The sequence below is a fragment of the Pristis pectinata genome, chromosome 2 (genome assembly GCF_009764475.1).
Source record: "Pristis pectinata isolate sPriPec2 chromosome 2, sPriPec2.1.pri, whole genome shotgun sequence".
Taxonomy (NCBI): Eukaryota; Metazoa; Chordata; class Chondrichthyes; order Rhinopristiformes; family Pristidae; genus Pristis; species Pristis pectinata.
The window spans coordinates 63,801,279-63,815,151 of record NC_067406.1 but is presented as its reverse complement, the minus strand read 5'-3'; the positions used below and the strand labels follow the sequence as shown (position 1 = coordinate 63,815,151).

Sequence of the window (13,873 nt, the reverse complement as noted above, 5' to 3'; positions counted from 1 at the left end):
CTTTTTGATAAGGGAGAATGTAGAGCAGTGCTTAGAGATGACATTCTTGGGGGATCACCCAGTGAGGCCATATGAGTAAAAACTTAGAAACAAGAAGGGGAGTATCAGTCTAGTGGGGCTGTATTATAAACCCGCCAATAGTTAGCGGGAACTTGAGGAGCAGGTATGCAGAGAAATTACTCATAGTTATAGGAATAATAGGGTTGTATTAGTGGGAGATTTTAATTTCCCCAGTATTGACTGGACTACTCAGAGTGTTAAGGGCCTGGACGGGGTGGAATTTATGAAATGTGTCCAGGAAAGTTTCCTGAGTCAATATATAGAGGGGTCTACTCGAGATTGTGCAATACTGGACCTTAGGGAACGAGGTAGAGCAGGTAACAGAAGTGGCAGTCAAGGAGCATGTTGGCTGTAGTTACTATAATTCTATTATTTTTAAGTTAGTGATGGAAAAGAACAGATCCACAGGTTAGGGTCCTAAACTGGAGCAGGGCTAATTTTGGGGGAATTAGGCAAGATCTAGTAGAGGTCGAATGGATGAGCCTGTTTGAAGGGAAAGGAACGAATGGCAAGTGGGAGGCTTTTAGGAGCATGATATCAAGAGTCCAGGAGCAGCATGTTCCTGTTAGGACGAAGGGTAAACCTGGCAAGTTTAGGGAACCTTGGCTGACGAGAGATATTGAGGCTCTGGTCAAGAAAAAGGAAGCATACATTAGGTTTAGGAGGTCGGAGATGAGTGAGTCCCTTGGTGACTATAAAAAGATTAAGAACACTCTTAAGGAGGAAATCAAGGGGGCAAAAAGAAGGTATGAGATGGATCTGGGAGGCAAGGTTAAGAAAAATCCCAAGACGTTCTATAGCAATATTAAAAGGGTAGTCAAGGAGAGAATAGGTCCCCTTAGAGATCAGCAGGGCCGCCTATGTCTTGAGCTCACAAAATCACAAGACAAAGGAGCAGAAGTAGGCCATTCAGCCCATCGAGTCTGTTCCACCACTTCACCATGAGCTAAACTATTCTCCCATCCAGCCCCAATTCCTGGCCTTTTCCCCATATCCCTTGATACCCTGACCAATTAGATACCTATCAATCTCCTGTCAATCAAAGATGAAACATACAAACTTACATTTACCACATTGTTGTTGTTATATCTACAGAAGCCTCAATGCCTGTGGCCGGTATTGATGCTTTTTTATTATCTGCGGTAAGTCCCCACCCTTATCCCTCACAAATAATGAGGACTTAAGTGACTCGGTTTGGTCTCCTTATTTAAGGGAAATACTTGCATTGGAGCACATCAGAGAAGTTCAATTGGTTAAGTCTGGGATGAAGGGATTATTTTACAAGGAATGGTAGAGCACTCTGGACCTGTACATGTTGGAGTTTATTGAGAGGTTGTTAAGATTAAGGGGTTATCTTATTGAAGCAAAAGATTCAGGGGGGCATACTGTTTTCCTTTCTAGAAGAGTCTAGAACTCGGAAACCTAGTTTCAGAATAAGGGGTCACAAATTTACAACTGGAATGTACCAGACTTTTTTCTCTCAGATAGTCATGAATCTTGGAATTCTCTACACTAGAAGGCTGTGGAAGCTAAGTTAACAGAATATATTCAAGATTGAAATAGACAATTTTTTTTAAGTTTATAGGGTTGTCAAGGATATGGGAAACAGACAGGATTGGAGAGGAGGCTAATATCAGTTCAGGTGTATTTTTATTGAATAGCAGAACAGGCATGAGGGGCCATTCAGCTTACTGCTATTCCTACTTCTTATGCCATATTTGAGAATGTAACTCCTGGTACCCTTCATGTGTTTGACTGCTACAACTAACAACCATATTCTTTAATCAAATGTCATTATAGATTTCCTTCCAAACAAGCCTTTTGTCCTGTTGGCTGGATCACACTTCTAAATGGAGGCTTGCATTCCTGGTGTTAATTTGGCTCAGATGACAAGATGGGTGGGATTTTTAATGAATATTTCTCCTTGGTGTTTACTGATGAGAAAATCATGATTGGTCAAGGGATAAGGGAAACTAGTGGAGATGTCTTGAGAACATTCATATTACCAGGCAGGAGGTACTTGCAGCCTTCCAGTGCATTAAGGTGGATAAATCCCCAGGGCCTGACCGAATGCATCCTAGGACTTTGTGGGAGACTAGAGAAGAAATTGCAGAGGTGCTTGTGGAGATTTTTGCTTCATCGTTAGCCACTGGTGAAGTTCCCAAAGACTGGAAGGTGGCTAATGTTGTTCCATTGTTTAAGAAAGGTAGCAAGGGCAAGCCAGGGAACCATAGGCCAGTCAACCTAACATCAGTGGTAGGGAAGTTACTGGAGGGAATACTGCAGGACAGGATCTACCGCATTGGATAGACAGAGCCTGATTAGGAGGAGTCAGCATGGCTTTGTGTGTGGAAAGTCGTGCATGACGAACCTTTTAGAGTTTTTTTGAAGAGGTAACCAAAAAGATAGATGAGCGTAGGGCAGTGGATGTTGTCTATTTGGACTTTAGCAAGGCCTTCGACAAGGTCCCACATGGTAGGCTGGTCTGGAAGGTTAGGCCCCATGGAATCCAGGGAGAGCTAGTTAGGTGGATTCAAACTTGGCTCAGAGGTAGGGAGCAGAGGATGGTGGCTGAAGGTTGTTTCTCAGAATGGAGGCCGATGACGTGGTGTGCCACAGGAGTCGGTGTTGGGACCCTTGTTACTCGTTATTTATATAAATTATTTGGATGCGAATGCACAAGGCTTGATCAGTAAGTTTGCGGATGACATGAAATTAGGTGTTGTTGATAGTGAAGGTTATTGTAGATTACAGTGGGATCTTGATCAGTTAGGGAAGTGGGTCAAGGAGTGGCACATGGATTTCAATACAGACAACTGTGAGGTGATGCATTTTGGAAAGTCAAACCAGCGTAGGACTTATACTATGAATGGTAGTGCACTAGGGGTGTAATAGAAGAAGGGGACCAAGGAGTACATGTGCATAGTTCGTTGAAAGCGGCGTCACAGGTGAAAAAGGCAATTAGCATGCTAGCCTTCATCCGTCAGGGCTTTGAGTATAGGAGTTGGGACATTATGTTGCAGTTGTATTAAGTCATTGGTGAGGTCGCACTTGGAGTACTGTGTACAGTTTTGGTCACCTTGTTAGAGGAAGGACGTGGTTAAACTGGAAAGAGTGCAGAAAAGATTTACAAGGACGTTGCCAGGACTAGAGGGCCTGCGTTATAGGAAGAGGTTGGCCAGGCCAGGTCTTTATTCCTTGGAGCATAGGAGAATGAGGGGTGATCTCTTAGAGCTTTACAAAATCATGAGGGGCATAGATAAGGTGGGTGCTAACAGTCTTTTCCCCGGGGTAGGGGGGGGGTCCAAAACTAGAGGGCTATAGGTTTAGGGTGAGAGGGGAAAGATTTAAAAGGGACTTGAGGGGCAACCGTCGTGGTTACCCGCAATAAATAGATGACCAGGAGAAGCAGAAGATTACTCAAGAATTAAACTTTTATTTGCAAACAAAAGTTGTGACAGGCAGACAGTCAGTTACCAGTCACCTTCTGACTACTGCTCTCTCTGACTGCCCCCGAGCACAGCTCGCGGGCCTTTTTTTATACCTTTTTTCTTAGCTCAATTACATTGTTACAATCCATCATATTCTCTCTTATTTTCACAGTTTCATCCTTCAACCATTTGCCTCCTTTCACAGTTGTCTCCTGGCTCACAACCATTTGTCTTTCGCCACAGTCATTTCCTGCCTCAATCACAGAGTGCCCCCATTATTTATGGGCATTGGGAGTACTGGTACTAGGCTACAGAACTATCAGTTATAAAACTAGGCTTATTAGCTACAAGGCTAACAGTTATAAAACATCACAATGTGCCCCTATTACCTATGAGTTCTGAGACTTGCTGGCACCTGACTTATCAGTTATAAAAACTATCAGCTACAGAACTGCTACAAAATCATTAGTCGCACTAGCTATAAAGACCATTAGCTACACAATAGATCAACAGTGTCTTCCTAGGAATGGGCTAACCATCTGTTTAACGAGCTACACTAAATCAAAAGTGTCTCCCTAGGAATGGGCTAACTATTTCTTTAACGAGCTATATGTTTCCCACACGAAGAGTTTCCCGTGCTCGAGCTGGAGAAGAAGGAGGCCCAGCGGCCATCTTAAGGAGATCAGCAGCCATCTTAAACACAGAGCAGACTATGAATAAAAAAAAGTATAGCCTCTACTTTCTATATATTCTATACAACTTGTTCACGCAGAGGATGGGGAGTATATGGAACGAGCTGTCAGAGGAAGTAGTTGAGGCAGGTACAATAATATCACTTGAGAAGCACTTGGTACATGGAGGGGCGGAGCTTAGTGAGATACGGGCTGAACGCAGGAAATTGGGACCAAATGGGTGGGCACCATGGTCGGCGTGGACTTGTTGGGATGAAGGGCTTGTATCTGTGCTGTATTGCTCTGACGAACTCCCATTAAGATTTTTTTTCTTTTTTTCCATGAAGAAAAGTTAAATTATTTGTGTACAATTTCCAAAAGTAGCTCAAAACACAATGTAAATCTTCGTATATTTCATTATAAGGGTGCGTAATACAGATCTTGAAATAAGTTTCCGTTTTACAATTTTATAGAGCAGAAAGGAGTCCACAAAATGTTTAATGAAAACCTCACCCTTATCTATAGCACTGCATGGAGATTGTAGAAGGAAAACACTGGACTGCTATTTCAAAAATCTTTCCAATTGATGTCATTATGTTTAAAAATCAACACCTAATTTTTATTAATTATCTGCTCCCAGTATCTTTTAAAGTACAGAAATTTAAAAACTATTTGAAAATGATGGAATGTTAAATTTGAAAAAAAACAAAGATTTCTTATTATCATCTGACTAGTGATTGTTCGGCTAACTTTAAGTATTCTTCCTCCTTTGGGATAGTTGAAGCTTCAAGCATTAAAGAGCAATGTCCCTTTAAGGGTTTGATACCACATAATCATGTGGTTATCCCCACCCCCATTTGTCTCACTTGTGATCTGTACAGGATATAAAATATTATTTAAATCATCAGCAGAAACAACAGCTTGACTGAGTTGATGCAATGAGGAAGTTAAATGCAGGGGGGAAAAAAAAGCAAGCTTCCATAATTTGTTGTTGGTTAAATAGTACGTAATTTATTTTGTTTCTCTCCAATGCATCAAAAATTAAAATCAGTAGACCATTCATAGCATGGGTGAATTGATGGTACTGATGACTCATCAGAGCTAACACCATCTCCTTAACTAATGCAGAGGGTTCAGAATGAAACAGAAGAATTATTGAGAAAGTGTAGGTTACTGTTAAAAATTAGTTTTGGTAACTGGCTTGAGGAGGAGTGAATTAGCTAAATCAGATTGGAAAATGCAAATGAAAAAAAACAAAGATTAAATTTAAAGAAAAAGAAACAGAAGGTGGTTAAAGGAAAATAAGTAAACTTTTCTAATTTAATAATTTGGAGGTTCCAAAAATAACAATTAACAACATAAGAACATAAAAAGTTAGTCTTTGGACCCCTTCTGCCTGCTCTACCATTCAATAACATCACAGCTGATGGTCTTTAACCTCAGTGCTACTTTCTTGTACTAATCCCATATCCTTTTGGTGTCCTTAATGTCTAAAACCTACCTTGAATATAGACATAAGAGACAGCAGATGCTGGAATCTGGAGCAAAAACAAACTGTGTGGGAGAAAATACATTGAAGGGATACAGGAAGATAAGGAGAAGGAGAATGGGACTAATGGATTGCTCCCCTAGGTGCTGGCTTAGACCTGAAGGGCCAAGGGCCTGTGTTATTATAAGTATGCGGTTAGGAGTACAAGATTAGAGTCATTGAGAAAGATGGGAAGAAGTCAGATGAAGGCTGTGAGTTGCTTGGAGAGGAGATGTTTGTACTTACCATTGTTCCTCCTATTAAGTCATTAAATGTCTTTTGCCATCACAAGCATGTTCTGGAGGTGATGGTTTTGGCACCCAATTCAGTCACTTCTGTTTAGCCTACATCATCCTGATCATATGAAGTGTTTTGAGGTAAAGCTATCTTTTCTTGTCCCTCACATCCTCTATCAATAGTTCAAAGATATATAATTAATGGTGACTCATTAATCTTGCCAAAAAATCATCCAGAGGTTTAGAATTGGAAATGCAGCAGGCAAGAGGTGCAACCCTACTATAAGCAGATAGCAGATGATGTGTCAGAAACTGCACAGGACAAAGAGGTGAACTGTCTACTCCTTAAATCTAGTAAAGCAGCCCATCCATCAAATTTAAAAGACTGTCAGGTATTGATAAAGGCAAGGGTCTCACATCAAGACGATCCACCCCAAATCCACTCCAGGACTAAGTTGGAAGTCAGGTATCAGCATTAAAATATGGATTGTGCAAATCTGATTACTACAAGCTGTAAAATCTGTGATTCAAATCACACATACACACTGTCCAAGTGTCTAAATACAAATTTTTCAGAAAACTTTTCATTTGGAATGAGACATTTCCATGCAGAACATCAAAAGAAGAAACTGAGAAGGTAATTTCCATCCACCACCTTTCAGCCACCAAAACAGGAGTGGCTCAGCAATCTTATAACATGTCCTTTTGTTTCAATGGAAAGAAAAACTTCCAAGGCTGATCAAAGTATGAAACTCCCAGTTATGAAGCAAGCCTAGAAAAACCTGAGCTCTTCAGGTGACCCAGTGCTTCACCCTGCACCCCATCTGATAGGATGGAGATCAAGCCTGGACAACCTTGATCTCAATCTGTCATAGACATTTCTTTTCTAACCACACATGCCCACCACCACTGCAATTTAGCAGTGCTTAAAGGAAGCACTGAAAGTAGCAAGAGCACAGAATGTACACTGGGTGAGAGACTTCAATGCCCATCACACAAAGAGTGGCTTGGCAGCACCACTACTGATTGAGCTTCCCAAATCCTGAAGGATAGAGCTGCCAGATTGGGTCTGAGTCAGGTAGTAAGTGAGTCAACAAAGAACAATTCTACTTGACCTCATCTTCACCATTCTACCAGTGGCAGAGTTATTAATCCATAAGTGACCGCCACAAAATCCTTGTGGAACAACGTCCTATTGAAGGAAGGCACCCTTCATCACATTGTGTGGGGGTAAATGGGATAAATTCTTAACAGATCTGGCAGCTCAAAACTGAGTGCTATGGACCAGAGGTTTTCAATCTGGGGGTCCGCGAGCAAGCCAAGAAAAAAAATGGAAAAGTGACCTGTTACAAAGTCGTAGCTTACTTGCTTGCTCCAGTTTTCCACTATTCAGAAAGTCGGCCATATCTATTCTATCTGTTATAGGCAACAATCTTAGAGACTTAGACGGTGTTCCCTTCTGGTAAGCTGCCGCTTAATATTCGATTTGTGTAGTCAGAGTAGTCAGTAGTGTTCACTACTCACTACTATTTTGTTGTGCACTGTAGTGTTAGCGAGACTGAGTGACGTTGTTGGTGTGCCTTCATAATATTGCTTACTTACCGTGCATTTACGCCACAGTGACGTCACTGTTAAACGAAAAGTGCGCAAGTGTATAAATTTTAGATTAGTTTTGATGATTTTGTTGATCAGTAATAGTAATTAAACTGTCCAGCGTGTATTGCTGAGTGTGGAGAAATTTCTGAAGAAAAAAGCTGACCAGAAACCGGAAGATTCTGATAACGAAGGGGATAAGGGTGACCAAAAGAGAAAACAATGCAAGTACAATCCAGAATACATTTCATATGGCTTCATCGCAGTGGGGACAAATGCGGACCAACCTCTCTGTGTTGTGTGTTTGCAAACACTGTCCAACAATACAATGAAACCAGTGAAATTGAAGCGCCATTTAATAACAGTGCATCCAGATATTGCCAGTAAGCTGAAGGAATATTTTGAGCAGCAAAAGGAGCTGTACTTCAAGCAGAAAGGCAAAATGACAGCCTGCGCCACTGTAAATGAGAAGGGTCTTCGCGCATCATATTTGGTAGCATTACGAATAGCACGTTCCAGGAAGCCTCACACAATTGGAGAAGAGCTTATACTGCCTGCAGCAATAGATATGTGCGAAGTTGTACTGGGAAAAGAATCCAGTCAAAAACTGAAAGCCATTCCACTGTCTGATAACACAGTAAGCAGAAGAATTGGCAATATGGCGGAAGGTATACAGAGCCAGCAGATAGCACATCTTCAGCAAGTCAGATTTGCGATTCAGCTCGATGAAAGTACTGATGTTGCCAGTGCTGCGCAGTTGTTGGTTTGTTCAATATTGCTGGGAAGGAGAGGCTTTGGAAGACTTTTTGTTTTGCAAGGCGCCCCCAGGGCATACAACTGGTGAAGAACTTTTCCATGTGCTTGACACTTTTTTTTGTACAATCGGCATTGGCATGGACACAGTGTATTGGAGTATGCATGGATGGTGCTGCCGCAATGATGGGATGGAAGTCGGGTCTAGTCGCACGAGTGAAAGAAGTAGCTCCACACGTAGTAACAACCCACTGTATGATTCACCATGAGGCTTTGGCTGCAAAGGATATGGATGAAAATCTTGCGGATGTGTTTTCCACATGCATTAAAATTGTTAACTTTATCAAAGCCAGGCCACTCGATCATAGTTTGTTTGAAAACATATGCCGTGAAATGGAAGCCGAGCATAAGCATTTGTTGCTACATACAGAAGTCAGATGGCTGTCACGAGGCTGTGTTGTGCAGCATGTATACGAATTGCGAGATGAACAGCTCAGTTTTCTAAATGAGCATAACGGATCATTGGCACGGTTCTTGAAAGATGAGACGTGGGTTGCCAGATTAGCTTATCTTGCAGATATTTTCAACATTTTGAACAGCTTAAATTGATCATTGCAAGGACCAGGCTCAAATGTTCTGAAAACGCATGACAAAATTAATGCCTTCCAGAAAAAACTCTGTATCTGGAAGGGAAGATGCAAGCAAGGCATCTATGATATGTTTCCGTTGCTGGCTGACTTCCTGACAGTGAACGAGACTAAGACAGAGGCCATTGCGAGCACCGTTTTGAACCATATTCAACAGCTGTCACATTATTTCCATGAGTATTTCGGCGACGATGACACGAGCATGTTTGATTGGATTCGAAATCCATTTGAATGCATGCTTACTGACTTAACTAGACGTGAACAAGAAGAATTGGCTGAACTGTCATCTGACAGGACTTTGTGCTTGCGGTTCAACCGAATGTTATTGTTGTCGTTCTGGATAGCACGCTCCCAGGAGTATCCACTGCTGTCCGGCAAAGCCGGCAATGTTCTGTTACAATTTGCAACCACTTACTTGTGCAAAATATCATTTTCTGCAGTCACTGCCATGAAAACCAAATACAGATCAAGACTGAATATTGAGGATGACATACGTGTATGTTTGTCGCACATACCACCACGTTTGGACAAACTCTGCAGTGCAAAACAGGCACAACCTTCACATTGAACTGAACATTGAAAGACACCGCTGGTAATTATCGGTGATAGAAATAGTCACTATTTCAATAGGGCCTATGTGCAGTAATTTAAGTGTTGTATGCATGAATTATCGATTGTTTGATTTTGGGGGCTTTGGGGGTCTGCCATCTAACAAGGACATGTTCTGGGGGGCCGCAGCATGAAAAAGGTTGAAAACCACTGCTGTAGACAATCAGCAGCAGCAGCAAGAATGTACACCACCACAATCTGTAACCTGATGGCCTAATATATCCCACACAACCATTCCTATCAAGTCAGAGCATCAACACTGGTTCACTGAGTGTGAAAGGACATGCCAGGAACAGCAAGAGGCTCAGCCAAAAATCAGTTGTCACTGGAAGTTATAATGCATGTTAAACAGCATGTTCTTACAACCAATAGATGAGGGCATAGTCCTGTAACCCTGCCACATATTGTTAGCAATATCCAAAAATGTTCACGTCTTCATCTACATTTGAGTCTCACTCCTGATGGGATCATGTACTGGAACCTAAAACAATTATAGCACTTTGACATACTCTTGGTTTGAGGAGCTCTGTCGTGCAATTTGTGGTAAGATTTTGGTGATTCAACAGAAGTGACTCCATGTGATGATTTGCCCACAACAGTCAAGTTCACAAAAAAGGGGATCCAATGTGGCTAATTACAATCCGACCAGTCTAGTCCCAACCATCAACTAAACAATGGAAGGGGAATTGTCCACGGTGCTATAATGTGGCAATTGCTCACTAATAACCTGCTCATTAATACCCACTACGTATTACTAGATTTCTTCTTAAACATGGACCAAGGAGCTGAATTCCAGATGCAAGGTGAGAGAGAGGTGTGACAAATTATTCTCCAATTGTCTGAGAAAGTGCAGCTCCAACAAGCTCAATGTAGCCCCCTTGACTAATACCACGTCCATCACCCTAAACAGTCATTTCCGCCACCACCATCACATCCACAAAATGCACTGAAGTTCCTAACCTATGCTTCTCCATACCATCTTCCAAGCCTGTAACCTCTACCACTAAGAAATACATGAACTCCAGACATATGGAAACACCATTTTCAGTTCCCCTCCAGTCGCACACCATCCTTTCTTGGAAGATAGTGTTCAGTTATTTGTAAATTATTCAGTTTAACAATTTATAAGGTAGTTTACAGCAATGACTCAACAATGAGGGAAAAGAGCAAGATCAAGAATAAATAGCTTATGACTGTATTCAATAAAGCTTGAAAAAAATCAGTCTCACATCTATTAAGATCAGTCAAAACACTTCACTACATCACTGGCTTAAAATTGTGAACACCCAGATCCCAAAAATTGATTTTAAAAACTAAAACACCCAAGAGTACAGATAAGACTTAAATTTAACTGTTCACATCTGTCAGTGGAACATTATCACAGTATTGCACTGGAGTTTCAGCCTAGGTTTTTGATGGTCAAGTCTCTAATGAGAGAAATAGACCCAGAACATGCTAACCTAGTGAAGCCACTTCTTACAACGGAGAACAGAACACATTTATCAAGCATTCTGATTCAGATGAGCAACTACATAGATTAGGACATCATAGCAAATTAACCTTGACAAACAGAACAGAATGTACTAACGATTCTGACAAAACTGAACGTTTTCCACTTCAGGAAGAATTCTGGGATAAAGAGGAAGAAATATCTTGTGTTAAAATTTACCCCCACTGTAAGTAAGCTTTATTAAAATTGTTTGTGGCATCACTGGACCAGCTGTTAAATAGGATGAAATTTATCACACAACATAATACAAATAGTTGCTATTAACTTTAACAGTCCTAAGTCACTTATAGCCTGTTCAGTTAAAAAAAATATGCAAAGTAGTTTGCATTATTAACTCAAAACCAAGGGAAACAAGCAAGTTCAAGAACGAATAGCCTCTGACTGTAATTAACAAGGGTGGCAAAACGAATATCTATTAGAGCTAGTCAAGCCCTTTCACTATCAGAAATAAAATATGTACATTAATTATGGGCCAAACATGTAGATGACATTGTCTTCTATCTTATATATGTCTGCATCAGTTATTATTTTTAACACAAATTAAATAATATGCTGAAAATTCATGTTTCGATGTATATCAAGACACTCTACTTATTTATAAAGCCAGTTAACATATACACCTGTATCACATAGAACAGAGGAGGTTCTAAATAACTGATTTGTCAAATTCAAGGAAATCAGACATAGTAGTGTAGCAGTTAGCATAATGCTATTGCAGCACCAGCAACCCGGGTTCAATTCCGGCCACTGTCTGTAAGGAGTTTGTACGTTCTCCCCGTGTCTGCGTGGGTTTCCTCCGGGTGCTCCGGTTTCCTCCCCCATTCCAAAGACGTATGGGTTAGGAAGTTATGGGTATGCTATGTCGGTGCAGGAAGTGTGGCAACACTTGCAGGCTGCCCCAAAACACTACGCAAAAGATGCATTTCACTGTGTGTTTCGATGTAAATGTGACTAATAAAGGTATCTTATCTTATCAATTTGCAATGCGACAAATTATACTTGGAGACACAAGAGACTGCCAATGCTAGAATCTGGAGCAAAAAACAAGCTGCTGGAGGAAACCAGCAGGTCAGGCTGCATCTGCGGAGGGAAATGGACAGTCAACATTTCCAGTTGAGACCTTTCATCTGAACCCTTCATCCAGCAACTCATTTTTGCAAAAGCTTATACTTTACTGTATTAGTTATTTGAAAGACTTTTGGCATGGTGATAATGAGACAACCTAACAGACCTTACTTCCAACTTCTATTTAATATTCCCTTTATACAGAGATACTGTTTAAGGGTTGCCAGCAGTCACAGCTGATACAGGATTTCCCTTCAGTCAATGGGAAATTGGCTGTACTGAATGAGACTGATACAGGACACAATTATCTCAGCATGGACACCTGACCTAAAACAATCAGAATTTGCAGTCAGTAGAGGGAACTGCCTGAATATCACTGGCTACAAAAATAAATAGAAATTTAGATTTTGCCAGATCAAGAGTGATCCACCCAGCAGCAACTTCAGAGAAACACTGGAAAATCCTGCATGGCAAAGGTCAAATCTGGCCCACATCAACTTTTCCATAGGAGCTACTACCACTTTTGATAGCAGCCCTGGTGGAGATTACTTTTGCATCTTTAAAATCTTGGGCAACTTGAGTGCATATCATGCTTTTAACAAAATCCTTTGTTAATAGCTTACACAAAACAAATTCCAGCCAATCTTTGTCAAACTTTCAAAACCAGTGACATATGTGCATAATGGGTATGAAACAAGCTGACAGATGGAAGAAAGAAATTTAAAGCTCAACTCATTATAATTTTTAAACTTTTCCTTTCCATGCATCTTTTCAACATAAAAAAACTGATATGAATACACTTTGCTTTAAAACAAAATTGTTTCATTCATAATTTATTTTAAATCCATTTTATGGACAGCGATCAAAAAACCCTGAAACAAGGGACAATCTTCTTGAGTTTTACAAACATACACAAATTTACAAGCAAAACACTCAGTTAAGGCAAGGCAAAAATTTCCAAGATATAATAATCAACCTCACCTCAGAACGACCTTCATAGTATGTTAATCTTGACTTTGTTAAGACAAAGAGCCTTTCTTTGTAGTTGAGTGGAGAAGTCCGTTTTTTCTGCTGTGATCTTTTAATTAAGGTCTCTTGAAGTATAGGATCTGCATTCATCTCTTCCCCAGATCCTGGTTATGTTCGTCCAGTGAGCAAAAGGCCCACTACGCCAAGAACTGAAATAACTTTGGAAAATGAAGCATCAGATTAGATCTTATAACAAAAAAATACAAACTTGTGTGTGATTTATTACAAGTAATCTTACTCATTCAAAAATAAATTAGGTAATTGGAATCATGTTTAACTTTTAATAATTTACTTTGCCATGGTTTGCAAATCTAGAAAAAAGTTCCAATTATGTAATAATTTATACTTAACTATCCTCTAAATAAAATCAAATAATTTACTAATTGAATTAAATTCATTCGTTAAAACCTTCCAAACATAAACATATGTTGTAAAGTAAAAACAAAAAACGTAGCTCAAGCAATATCTGCACTGAGAGTCAGAATTTGTGATTCATGTCTGTAATCTGATGAAACTATGTCTATTTCACATTTTCACTTTCTGTAGTATTTTGTTTTCATACTATTATGGGTCCCCTCTGTTATGAATTTTGCACCAATTGTAGCAGCGTGGTGAACAGCAGTACAAGGTGTTCAGCAAGGGGAAATAGATATGCCAAATGGCTTCCCAGACCATGCAAAACAAATATTTTATTAGTTGATAAGTTACAACATTGTCAATGCAGCCAGGCCCAGCAGCCAA

At 40.3% G+C, this 13,873-nt stretch overlaps 1 protein-coding gene across 6 annotated transcripts in view; it reads right to left on the bottom strand.

Moving 5' to 3' along the window:
- The window catches only part of LOC127580258 (tyrosine-protein kinase Tec-like), a 116,872-nt gene that overhangs the window by 83,800 nt on the left and 19,199 nt on the right, over positions 1-13,873 (bottom strand). For 5 of the 6 annotated variants that reach the window (XM_052033438.1, XM_052033428.1, XM_052033458.1 and 2 more), the window contains exon 3: positions 13,085-13,290. In XM_052033438.1, the coding sequence (XP_051889398.1) occupies positions 13,085-13,222 (138 nt within the window). In that variant the 5' untranslated portion in view covers positions 13,223-13,290. Of the gene's footprint in view, positions 1-13,084; positions 13,291-13,873 lie in introns of those variants that run through there. The other variant, XM_052033468.1, reaches the window with a different exon arrangement.